Below are 13,496 nucleotides of genomic sequence, written 5' to 3'. Positions count from 1 at the left end.
ATGTAAAAGGGAAAGTAAAAGGAAGTGTACACTAGAAGAGAAATAAAAAGGAGGGAAAGCACATGAAAACAATAGACAAACAGAGGAAGAGACTGGAGGAGTGGGCATCAGATAAATTTGATTCTTATCCCTAGCAGACAAAGGAAGACTGAACACATACATAGCATACACATACAGAGTTTGGTATAGAAACAGGGATTGGAGGTTAAGATGGAAAACAATACTGAGAAAGGAAGAGTAACAAGTAAAATAAATTTTCTGATGCAGAAGAGGGAATTAAAGGGGAAGAAAGGAAATAAAAAAACTAAAATCTAAAGATTACTTCTTAAGACAACTGGGGAATGGCCAAACTGGTATATGAATGTAATACGTTCATAAAATGTGGTAACATGAATACATTATGCCATTAAAAATAACAAAAGAAATTGTGAATCCTAGGTAGGTTTTGATAAAATATGAAAGATGAAACGTGGAAAGACATATATTTTGCATTTTGGGGCAGGTCTACTATATAGATTTATTTCAATTGAATATGCTTATTTATTATAAAAATATGTTTCCCCCTTTCTCTTGATTAATCAGAGGGAAAGGGGTTAGCGATAGTAATGTCAAAATGAATATCTTAATAATGCATAAAATAAAATTAGGTATTTGATTTCAAATTAAAAATCAAACTACTGAAAAAAATATCTAGGCAAGGGCAAAAACTTTTGATGAAAAATTTCCAGCCATAGTGAAAAGATTTATTTTCCTTGATTATACATGAACTCAACAAATCAGAGCAGTCTTACCAGCAGAAATTAATATGCTGTTACTTTGTGGATGGGAGTTATGCTTATCCTAGGAGAAAGAGTTCTGTAGAGACCTCAGCCCTATCTGATTCACCAATTCATTGACTTATTCAGTATCATATTGATCACACTACAAAAATTTATTTTATAAAACTAAAAAAAAGAGACAAAATGAATCTGAACAAAATATCAAGACTTTTAGTAATTTTTTAAAAGTGGGGAGGAAAGGGGCCTGGCAGATCTCAAACAATACGACAAAGCAGTGATACTAGTTTAAAAATTGAAAAGTTGATCAGTGGAACAGATTAGGTCTCAAGATCCCAAAATAAGTGACCTGAATAAAAGAATGTTCAGTAAAACCAAGGATGTAGCTCTTGGGGTAAGGACCCTTTCTCATTATTTGACAAAACTTCTAAGAAAAGTAGAAAGCAGCTTGGCAAAAATTGGGGTTAAATCAGTCTCACTTCATATTCTATAATGAACTCCAAATAGGTATATAACTTAGATATAAAAGGTCATGTCATATGCATGTAACTTGTATATAACATACTGTAATATTCCCTTTTAGAATGTTTTTGATTGTTCTTTGTTCTTGAAGAGAACCATGACATCAGGGAGGTGATGCCATGACATGTAAATGAATTGGGGTTAAGTGAGGCAGGGCTGTGTAAAGTCATCAGCTTCATTTTCTCCTTCAGAGCCAAAATATACATCAGGAAGACTGGAGATGGCCCTGGATGCAGCTTTTTTAAGCTAAGATCTTTAGCAGGTTTCAGTTTGACTGAGGCAATGCCCAATTAGTGATTAAGGATAGATAAGAAATGAAGCAGAAAATGGCCTCTTTTAGCTAGTTAAAAAACCAAACCTATAGCCATATCTGTATATCAATGGGGAGAGGAAGAACCTCACTTCTTGCTATTTACATTCATTCTGACCCAATCAGGGTTGGCCTGGTGCTTACTGTTGACTAGTCAATAAAAGCCAGAGTGATCTGAGTTTTAAGGCACAGTCCTTAAGAAAAAAAGCAAAATCTAGTCTGCAAACCCAAATAAATCTTTTAAGATTTCAGTAATCAAAATTTACAGTTATTAGAATGCAAACTCCTTGTGAATAGAGTTAATTCTATTATTTCACCTTGTCTCTATCTAGCACATAGTAAGAACTCAATAAATACTTGTTAAATTGTTGACTGAAGAATCACAACTTTGGATGATTAACAATGAAACATCTTTCCTATCTCTTGGTAGGGATATAATGAAGTGAAAAATCTAAAGACCCAGTCATTTCACAGATTTGTTTTGCTTAACTCTTCTTATTTAGTTTAAGGGAGCTTTTTAAAAATAGGGGGTGGTTGAAAATTTAGGAGTAGTTATGGAAATTTTAATAATGATACTCTAAAAAAGGAAGAAAAAAGAAAAAGGGTATTAATGAAACATTTAAAATACACAAAACATCGCAGAGAGAATTTCAGAAGGGGACAGAGATAAGCAGTATTGGAACTACCATATTAAATTTAATATACATTTGAAAAAACAATTTCTAAGAAATGAAGAAAGTGCAGTCCCTGGCACCAAAGGAAATCCACTGATTCCATTGTTTATCTTTATCTGACATAATCATGAATGGAAGATCAAAGAAATCTGAGAGTCTCCTTACCCTAAATAGGTAAATTTTAAAAGGCTGAAACTTATTTCAGCCTCTATACCTCTATACCTCTATAATAATAATTACCTCTATAAAAGCACACAGACCCTACAACTCTTAGGTCATTCCAAATCAGTTTAGTCTGCATAGAATCAATTTCCTGGATTGCAATTACATGTATGGTTTCATTTTCCAGAAGCAAACCAAAGTGGCAGTGAGTTAGAAACCTATGTCTTCTTGCAAACTTTTTTTTGGACTGAATGTTTTATCAGTGATTTATATGCATTAATACATTATTTTAGGCTGTTTCAAAAAATCATGTCTATCTTTAAAGTATGAATATTGACTACTGATTAAGATATTCAAGAGAATATATTATGGGTTGTAGAACTAATTTCAAAAATGAAGTTCCCAAAGTATTTTAAACAATGGTGGTCTCATTAGAGAAATGTATGACTTCCCAAAATGAATAAACTGAAGACCACACTCATATGGATTTGTAAGTACAAGCATACTTACAACAAATCAGTACTGTTATTTTAAATTAGCTCCTTGACGAAAAGTCTAGACATGAGTGATTTCAAAAGAAGTCCAATTTATATACCCTATATATTACATCCTTCTACTTAGAAATCTTGCAGTGCCATGATACTGACTTATATTTAGCTTGTGGCTTACCACAACTCCGTGATCTTCTCTCATTACAAAGTGAGATCTGAGCCATATATATAGTGCAATGTTTTTCTTTCCTAAATGATCTACCTACATTTGACCTCTATAACTAGTCATATTTATTCTCTATTCAACTTTGATTCTCCAAGTTTCTTGCTATTATACTCTATTTAGTTATCAATAAATTTAATAAGTATGTTTGTCAGAAAGAATTTGTTTATGAAAATAATTTCTTACCTTCTTTAACAGAGTTCTCTTTGGTTTGCATCAATTTTAGCAAAGAGTTAGTCTTGTCCAACTGAATATCTAATTTATTATTCTTTGAACTGATTTCTGACATTCTCTGGAAAAAATAACGTATTGAGTTTAATGACAAGTCAAAATTACATTTTGATTCTTTTACTTTAATCAAGATGCATCTTGGGGTTTTCAGAAATAAGGACTGACTCTAAACACTAAATAGTGAAAAGGACTATGTAAAGATAATATGTTCTAAAGCTGACTAGACTTCTGTCAATATTTCTATAAGCCATTTTTACAAAAGCCACATTATTACCCCTTTTATCTGTGGTACCTAGATACAAGCTGATGTCTTCAGCAAAACATACTCAAAACACAAATTTCTGGAAATAGGAAAAGGGATAAGGGAATTAGAAGAAAGTATGATAATTGGAAAGAAAAAGGGAAGATGAAAAGAAAAAGAAGAGTAGCAAATGAAAAGAACCTCAGGGTTATAACTTAGAAGGATCATGAGAGATTACCTAGTCTAACCTGCCCCCTCATTATTCTATAGAAGAGAAAAATGAAGCCTGGAGAAATCAAGCCTTTCCCTAGTCACACAGCTAACTAGTGTCAGAGTCTTAGCTGTCATTCATGGATCTATTCTCTTAGTCTTTGTTCTTTCTATTACATCACCTAACCTACCTAGAAAATAAAAAATGGAAAGATAAGTACAGAGTTAGATGGAAAGAAGGCTGAAATGTTGATCTTAAAGAATTTCCTACTTGATCAATGCTTCAGTTCAAATATATTTCAGGCTTGTATTAATTTCTTTTCTCTATGTTATTTCATTCATTTCCTTCTTTCTTTTTCACATTCTCCATCATTCCGTGGCTCCCTTTTTTATCCTTTAATCCAAACACTACTTCTTGGTAATTTTACATACCTTTTCTATTTGTGAGAAGTCATTTATAAGTTTGTCAAGATTCACCATGCTCATTTTTTTCTCATTTGTTTCACCAGTTTCATTCATCTTTCTAGAAAAAGCAATAATATTTAATGTAAAAGTAAAAAACGATGGAAAAGAACTCCTGTTCTCTTATTAGCACATTACTAGTCCATAGTATTTGATCAGATTAACTGTTATCTCAGGAACCTCAGAAGGTCCTTGGGAGGGAAGAGAAGGAAAAAGAATTGATAGCTCACAATTAATACTGCATTGTTGGATTTGCTTTTATTCTTTAGATTTTAAAATATTTTTCCTTTTTATTATTAACAATACTTTTTAATGTTAAATATGGTAGAAATATATGTTACATCCAACATATGCATCATATTTTGGTGCATACATAATTATATAATTATCTTGCTGCACAAGAAAAATCAAATCAAACCAGAAAAACAATGAGAGAGAAAATAAAATGCAAGTAAACAACAAAAAGAGTGAAAATATTATGTTGTGAACCACACTCAGTTCCCACAGTCCTGTCTCTAATTGTAGATGGCTCTCTTTATCACAAGACTGTTGGAACTGGTCTGAATCATCTCATTGTTGAAGAGAGCCATGTCCATCAGAATTGATCATCATATAATCTTGTTCACTGACACTAATTAACACAAATATTTCTGCATATAAAAATGTGTTTGTACATAGCATTAAAAACTATTAAACTTAACAAATAACAAAATCATGTTCCTTTTTGAAATTTTTTAATGTTTTATTGTCTATTGTCCACCCAGGATGGTGATTGTATTTGAAGCAGGACCAATAGGAATTGATATTTTCAAGGCTCTTAGATTCAGGATCCTTGAGTACCTTTATTCCAGTCTTAAGGAATGTGATGTGTTTGAGTCATCTGGAACAGGCTGTTACCCTGACTCTCCCTTGGAGTCCTTTGAGAATAGCAGTGTTCTCTAGTATAGGGCTTTTTAAACATTTTCTGCTTGTGACCAATTTTCACCCTGGAGATTATTATGTGACTCTGGGTATATACGTATACAAATCAAATTTATTAATAGTAAATAATAATTTTGTGACCCCCATATTCAGTTATGAGTCCCCATATGGGGTTGAGAACTATAATTTAAGAAGCTGGGCTCTAGACCATTGGATCTGCTTTCTGCTCAATCTCTATAGCCATCAATAAGAGAAATCATAGTGGAGAAGGGGCCCATCCTTTTTTACCACTTCCACCAAATGCTGACCAACTGCCACCTGAACAAGCAGACAGGTCCAACAGTCCTGGAAATGGCAGCATTCCACAGATTCCTGCATTCAGAGAAGATTTCAGTCATAATTTTGGGAAGCAACCTTGGCAGAACTGCAGTTTGGCAATTGTTTTTGTGGGTGCTGCAATAGTAGTTAACAATCAGAAAAGAAAGTCCTTCCTACCAACCCCTTGACACTGTCAAATGGTTCATTATCAGTGAGCGTTCATCCATGGCTCTCCTCTTGCTCCCCACAAAGGCAGAAATAACCATTACCTTAGAGACAGGCTGGGTCAGATTAGATAGATCAGGCATCTATTTATTTATATCATATGCCAGTTGAGCAATCTATGTTAGATGGTTACTTGTATCACATTCTATATTTTTCCTAGTTACCTATGCTGACCATTTAATTTCTCTTTATAATCTTCTTATAATTTCTTCATTTGTCATTCTGCTGGTCATTTTGTCTGAAGACCTGGAAGCATTACCAATGTTACACTTAACTGGTGTTCAGGAATAGGATTAATATCTTCAATACTATCTTCTTGTTAGTGCTGCTCAGATATCTAAGCTTTTGGCATTGTGGGTTGGAATTTACGAGGATAAGCAAAGCTTCAGTACTTGTTCATCTGTGCTGCAGTCAAAGAATTTGGGAATATTTAGTGTAGTCTAGCAGTTCGTTTTTTAATGATATTGGAGATCTAGAGCAATGGAGTTCCCTGTTCTGGAATCCCAGTGAATTTTTCATTAAAGTATTGAAGCCAATATTGGATACTCAAAAATCAGAAATTGGGAGAAATTTTGAGTCATTCCTTTTTTTCTTATTTCCTATGCCTGAGAATATAGAGAAGATTTTATACCAAGATTTTCTTTTCTCTAGATGTAGTGCAAAAGCATCAAACTATGGATGGCCAACAAAAAGTCTTTGCCTCCAGCGTCCTCATTCCATTTGTACAGCTTTGCAGGATTTAGGGTTACTTCCTGATGACTAATTAGATATGGAAGATCTTTCTTATTCAATTTAGGGAGTGAAACAAATTATTTATTAGTGGGATTATTCTTGAAATATAAAAGCAATATTCCAGTTACACTTTGGTTTACAGAATGACCAAAAAGAATTATTTGGAGCATTGTTACATCTCTGTTTAAAATAACTATATAAGAATGAAGCTTGATATTTTAATATTATCTTTTTTCTTTTTTAAAATAAATATTTTATTGGTACTCTTTAAAAAAGATTGTTGTCTCATCTTCCAATCCCTATCCACACAAAGAAAAAAAAGAACCTTCCATAGTGACAAAGATGTAGAGTTAGAGAAAAAAAAAAGATAAAAAAGAAAAAGAAAGAAAAAGGACCAAAAAAGAACCATATGTGATAATGTATGCCTTGTTCAACAACTATAGTTCACCACTTTTTTTCTGAGAAGAGAGAAGCATACTTCACTAAAAGTCATCTAAAGTCATGATTAATCATTATACTGATAAGAGTTCTTAAGTCTTTCAATATTGCTTTCTTCTATTTTATTTTGGACATAATTGTAAATTGTTCTCCTAATCTGCTAATTTTCTCTGGACCAGTTCTATTGTCTTCTCAAGTTTCTTTGAATTTTTAGTATTTCACATTTTTAATGGGCAATAATATTTCATTACTTCAACCTACTATAATTTATCCAGCTATACTAAGCATTAACCATAATTTTGTTCCTAATTCTTTGTGAAAATAGTCCCTTTTCTTATTTGAGTCATTTTATTAATGTCATTAGTGAACTAGATTTTCAGAACTTTAATTTCCATGAAATAAGCAAGATAGAAAGAAAAAAAAAGCAAGAAGGAAAGAAGGAAGGAAGGAAGGAAGGAAAGACCAAAGGAAGGGAGAAATTCTTCACCTTTGGTGGAGATTTACCTCTTTTATCTATCTTTCCTCTCTCAGCTCAGGAAAAGCCTTACACTAGGAAACATATATTCAACTTCCCAATATCTCCAACAGATTAAATCTATAAAATTGTGGGATTATGAAAGGATGGAGGAGGCTAGAGATGAGAGAAACATTTAGTGTATTTCTTTTCACTTTATAAACTCATATTAGAGAAGAAAGGTCAAGATGTGGAAGAAATGGGGATTACTTATGCTTGAATAAGATTAATTTCTTTTTGTCAATTCTTTTTTCTGTCTTTGTAGGAAGTCTGGGTTGGAAGGGACTGAAGACCAGATGGATGCTTAATTAAACCAATACCTGATCAAGATTCTCCTGCATAACATATCTAACAAATGGAAACACACTTTGCTTGAAGACATCTAGTAGAGAGACTTGACCATATGACAGAAATGTTCTAAATACAGCTCCTTATCATCACCTCAAAATAACAAAAAATGAGCCACATAAACAATGACCATAAGAAAGGAAAAACCATTGGGTTGGTATACACATTAGCCCAGTGGCTATAGATATGTATACAGTTACTTCTGAATCTCCACTTGGCAGTATGTCGCCCAGACCCCATCCTCAGCCCTGAATGGAATGAGGACTCTGAATATGATATTCTTGGTCATTGCTACTTTCAAGTCTCAGCTAAAATCCAATCTTCTGGAAGAAGCCTTTCAAGAATCCCTGAATGCTAGTGCTTTCTCTGAGATTATCTCCAATTTATTCTGTATATAGTTTGTATGTTTGCATGTTCTTTCCTTCTTCAATTGTAAGCTCTTTGAGAATAGAGGCTGCCTATGCCCAGAGAAAGAACTCTGGGAGATGACTAAAAACCATTACATTGAATTCCCAATCCCTATATTTATGCCCACCTGCATTTTTGATTTCCTTCACAAGCTAATTGTACAATATTTCAAAGTCTGATTCTTTTTGTACAGCAAAATAACGTTTTGGTCATGTATACTTATTGTGTATCTAATTTATATTTTAATGTATTTAACATCTACTGGTCATCCTGCCATCTAGGAGGGGGTGGGGGGGTAAGAGGTGAAAAATTGGAACAAGAGGTTTGGCAATTGTTAATGCTGTAAAGTTACCCATGCATATAACCTGTAAATAAAAGGCTATTAAATTAAAAAAAAAAAAAAAAAAAAGAGATGATAACTGAAAAAAAAAAAGAGAATAGAGGCTGCCTTTTTTTATATCCTCAGAACTTGGCATAGTGATTGGCACTGGTAGATAATTAATACTTTTTAACTTGACTTGACCAGCATTAAGGATCAGACAGAGTGAATGGAAGATATTGTACTTACTGGCTGGGATCCCATCAACTCTTTCCCCCCAGAAAAATGGCTAGAGAATCAATGAAGAAACTAGTATAGATGATTACCTCAGAAAGTAATAGGATACAATATAAATCCACAAAAACTATAGCATTTAAGTATATCATCAACAAAAACAAGAGAAAATAACTCAGCCAAGGTCTCAATTAATCTAAATTAATAAAATTAATAATCTAAATTAATTAAAAACTATAATGCTCTAACAAACTAAGAAATTACTTCATAAAGCTAAAAAATATCAAAATTTAAAGAAATAACCGGTCAAGAATTTCAAGGGGAAAAAAATGAAGAAATAAAAAGTAGAATGGAGGGAAAAAAGTACACATTTCAGCCTATAAGACTGTCTTCATCAAACTATTTCATCCTGAGGACAGCAACACCACCAAACTCAAGCCTGCTGATAGCATGATAGCAAGAGGCTGATGTTAAGAAATTTAACAATATGTAATGAAAATTTTTTTAAATATCTAAGTTGATGAAGCTAAACTTAATGACTTAGCAAAGGCATATTATTCCTGACCACACACTATACAAGGAAGCCTTCAGAATAGAAACCAATTTCTCAGCAAAGAATTCATTCAAACCATTTAAGATCACATTTAAAACAAAAATCTAATATTAATATTGATGAAAAAGGACAGTTTTGTCTGCCAGCAATTAGCACTGAAAACTAGTTAGCACTTCAAACTGACCAGTCATCCAATTCGTCATAGCACTAATGAATGCACTCTCTCTGTCCCCCAGCATGACCACCCACTTTGGTTTGACCAAGCTGAAGAAAACTCTAAGGACCATAAACAATTCTGTAAGAACTCTGGTGAATCTATAAAAAAAAATGTAGAAAAGCACCAGTGGATAAAATATTCCATGATTAATTCAAACAAGTTTGAAAGAACACCCAGAGAAATATATTTCAAATCCTCTGCAGAGCAACTCTGGAAAATTGACAGATACCACTAGCTAGTGGTGTTAACTAGTGGGAGATATTAAACTTTTGACAATTTTCCTAATCAAAATAGTTAAGATAAACTTGTAAATGAGTGATTAAAAAAATTAAGATGTTCTCATTTGGCTTGTGTTAAAACTAAGTTTCAATTTCTCTTAAGTTATGTTTTTTTGTTCCCCCCCCCCCCAATTTACCCCAAATCATTCATTTCTCTTCAATTTAAAAAAATTAAGTCAGTAGAACATACTTTTTTTTTTTTTTTTTTTTGGCTGAGGCAATTGGGGTTAATGACTTGCCCAGGATCACACAGCCAGGAAGTGTTAAGTGTCTGAGGCCAGATTTGAACTCAGGTCCTCCTGATTTTGGGGCTGGTGTTCTATTCACTGCATCAATTAGCTGCCCCGGAATATATTTTTTTATCTGTATTTTAATGGTTTTACTTTATTGAAATAATTTTGTTTTCATTCAAATCTACTCAAATCCCACCTTTCTACTGAACTCCAGTTTTGCATGTTTAAAATGCCTATTAGACACCTTAAACTAGATGTCCTATGGACATTTAAACTCAACATAGCCCAAACTGAATTCATTACCTTTCCTCTCCAAACCCTCCCTTTTTCCTCACTTCTCCATTCCTGTCAAGGATATGACCATCCTCCCACTGATGCAGGCTTGAAAGCTAGCTGTCATCCATCCTTGGCTCTTCCCTTTTTCACCTCTCATGTCCAATCTGTTGTCCATTTCACCTTTATGATATCTCCCCAAAGACCTCTTTTTCTCCTCTGATATCGCCACCACATTATTCAGGACCTTATCACCTCACACCTGGACCACTACAGGAGCTTGGTGGTTGGTGTCCCTGTCAATTCTTTCTCTACTCCAAACCACCCTTCTCTCACTTGTCAAAGCGAGCTTCCTAAAGAATAGGCTGGACGCCCTCCAAATTACTCCCATGGTCCACCATGCCTACATACACATTCAATATACTGCAGCATCTTTTTTTTTTTGGTTTCAGGGTTCAAATATAAAATTATGTTTCCCATTCAAAGTCTTTCATCACCTGATTTCCCCTACTTTTTCAATGTTCTTCAATCTACACGAGGGCAATGGTATTTTCAGAGGACGGAACAGGGCATAGAAGAGAACAGTATTATTGGATTGGAAAATGATGGGAGTGGGCAGTGTAAAAAAAGACAAAAATCATTAATAATAATATTTTCTAAAGGCAGCTAGGTAACTGGACTCCTCCCGCACAAGACTGTGAGCTCTTTCAGAAAAGCGACTGTCTTTTGCTTGTCTCTGTATGTATCCTCAGTAGTTACCACAATACCTGGCGCATAGTAAGTGCTTAATAAATGGCTATTTGTTGACAGGACTTGGAATTGGGAAGCTCTAAATTTGAATCTAGCTTTAAACCCTTACTAAGTTTGTGACTCTGGCAAATCACGGCCTGTTTTTTCATTTGTAAAACAGATAGTGACAGTCCTGGAGGCAGCTGTGGGGAGCCACTGAAGGGTGAGCTATGGGGCCTGGAGTCAGGAAGCCCTGAGTGCTTGGACATATACTAGCTATGTGTCCCTAAGCAAGTCACCAAATCTCTATTTGCCTGACATCCTCATCTGTAAAATGGGGGGAAACATTGCGCCTATTAGGCTAAGTTGTGAAGATCAGCTGAGTTAATAACTGGGAAATGCAGCGCGCCTGGCACACAGTAGGCACTGTATGTGCTAATTATTATTATTAACCACTAGTAGGGTTGTAGAGAAAGTCAAATTTAATTACAGCTGGGAAAAGTTTCCGCAAACAGCAGGCATTATAGAAATACTTATATTTATTTATATATATACTTATAATAATATAAATATTAAAAAATATTTATATAATGCCTTTTCAAAAAAGGTTGAAAAATAACCCTTTATTTCAAATAAAGGAATCCCGATAATGATTATTATCGTTATTATTAGCAGGGTGGTCCTAAGGCTAAATGAGAGAACAAATCACTCCATAAGCTCTAAGGTGACATATAAATAAATCTATCATTATTATTTTGAAAACGAATTATTGCTGGCGGGGCTAGGGCCCCCACGGCTCCTTCCGGCGTCTCTACAGGAGGAAGCACGAGCTCACACGGAAGGCCTGTCATGACGTCATAACACGCGGCACCCATAGTTCCCAGTGGTGGCCTCCCCGGAACCAGTCCATTTAGGTTCTGACCCTTGGGCAGGGACTCCGTAGAGCCTTCCCTCCATTTTGGTAACTCTCCTCAGCCATTTTAAGGGTCCCTTCGCTCCCACCCCAATCAGCGGAGGTCCGTTATTTATCCGCAGGATCATGCGCTCACCTGTTCTTCCCTCCTCTTCTTCCGTCCCGTGTCCCCCCGACTCCCGGGTCCGCCCTCAATGAGCTTCCTCTGGTCTCCGGCCTCCCCAAAACAGGTTCCTACGTCACTTGGTTCCGGCCCTCCCTGTCTTTCCCCCCTTCCATCCTTGCTGGCTCCTCCTTCCATTACTCTGGCTGTTACGTCACTTACTCCAACTCCTCAGAGGAGACCCGACCTTGTCCCGGTCACCGAGGGCGAGAGGCGGATCAGTGACTGCGTAACACAGTGTGACCTGCATTCCTAAAGGAGACTTTTCCCTTGCCTGGGACTCAGTGTCTTCATCTGTAAAATGGGCTAGAAGGATCCCTAGGTCCCCCACGGTCCTGTGACTTCGGTCCTCAGGATGCTTACTCTAACCAGCCTTGGCTTTCTTCGCTCCCATTTTCTTCTCCCGCTTCTCATGCATCACCTCCAGGGCATCCACACTAGGGTGCTGGGCAGAAAGCAGTTACTCGGTTCAGCTTGTATTGTTTATGGTGTGATCGATGAGCCTCCTTATTTTCCATTATAATTGAAGCTTTCAATGACTTATTTGTAGTAATGATGTTTCATATTATTTTTGGATACTAAATGCTCCGATTAGTTTAAGACAATGAAAATAAATCAAATAAAGGAACCCCTGTTTTTCTTTATCTGCACCGTCCTGCAGTTGAAGGGCGGCGAGGTGGTTCCGGGAAGAAACTGCTGGGAGTCAGGATGGTCCATCTTCCTGACTTCGAATTTGGGCAAGTCACTTAAGCCTGTTTCCCTCAGTTTCCTCATGTGTAAAATGAAATAGAGAAGGAAATGGCAAAGGTCTCCAGTATTTTTGTCAAGAAAACCCCAAATGGGGTCACAGAGTTGGACATGACTGCAAAACAAAACACCCCAGATCTATGATTTTGTTCTACTTCTGATTTCGTGCTCCTTTTCTTATTTATTTATTTTTTTTTTAAGGAAAAAGGAGTTGGAGAGAGTTTTTCTATGTCTTTAGTGGTTCAATATAGCATTATTTTTCAATAATAAGGGAAACATAAAGTAATAATTTGATGTAATGAGAAAAGTTCTTTGTTATTTGGAAAGTAGCATGGTCCAAGAAGTATACCAGAGTTCCAGATCCAGATTATCAGGACTTTTAGCCAAAATGTTTGTCTTTGTCTGAGGGAGTTGGATTAGCTAACTCTTAATATCCTCCTTATCTCTTAACATCCTAAATTTCTATTCTAACTCTAAAATAATAAAACCTTGCATAACTAGCAACAAAAGAATATCTGCCAACCTCCCTTTTTGCTTTATTGATTTCACACACTTGGTGTGTTGCCTTTGTGTACATCCATGTATTTTAATTGGATTTTTTGAAATGTTGTTTGCGTTTCTCATTGTTAGT

At 35.3% G+C, this 13,496-nt stretch overlaps 1 protein-coding gene across 1 annotated transcript in view; it reads right to left on the bottom strand.

Annotated features, from left to right (window-relative positions):
• CCDC152 (coiled-coil domain containing 152) overlaps nucleotides 1–12,117 on the bottom strand; it is a 52,685-nt gene extending 40,568 nt beyond the window's left edge. Inside the window, exons 1-3 of the mRNA XM_003759907.3 lie at nucleotides 12,092–12,117; nucleotides 4,273–4,363; nucleotides 3,345–3,450 (exon numbers count right to left, since the gene is read on the bottom strand). Coding sequence (XP_003759955.1) covers nucleotides 3,345–3,450; nucleotides 4,273–4,359 — 193 coding nt within the window. The 5' untranslated portion in view covers nucleotides 4,360–4,363; nucleotides 12,092–12,117. The remainder of the gene's footprint in view (nucleotides 1–3,344; nucleotides 3,451–4,272; nucleotides 4,364–12,091) is intronic.
• Between the last annotated feature and the right edge of the window lie 1,379 nt (nucleotides 12,118–13,496).

The sequence above is a fragment of the Sarcophilus harrisii genome, chromosome 1 (genome assembly GCF_902635505.1).
Source record: "Sarcophilus harrisii chromosome 1, mSarHar1.11, whole genome shotgun sequence".
In the NCBI taxonomy this organism is placed as follows: Eukaryota; Metazoa; Chordata; class Mammalia; order Dasyuromorphia; family Dasyuridae; genus Sarcophilus; species Sarcophilus harrisii.
The sequence above is the reverse complement of the archived record's forward strand: the minus strand, read 5'-3'. Positions and strand labels throughout refer to the sequence as shown.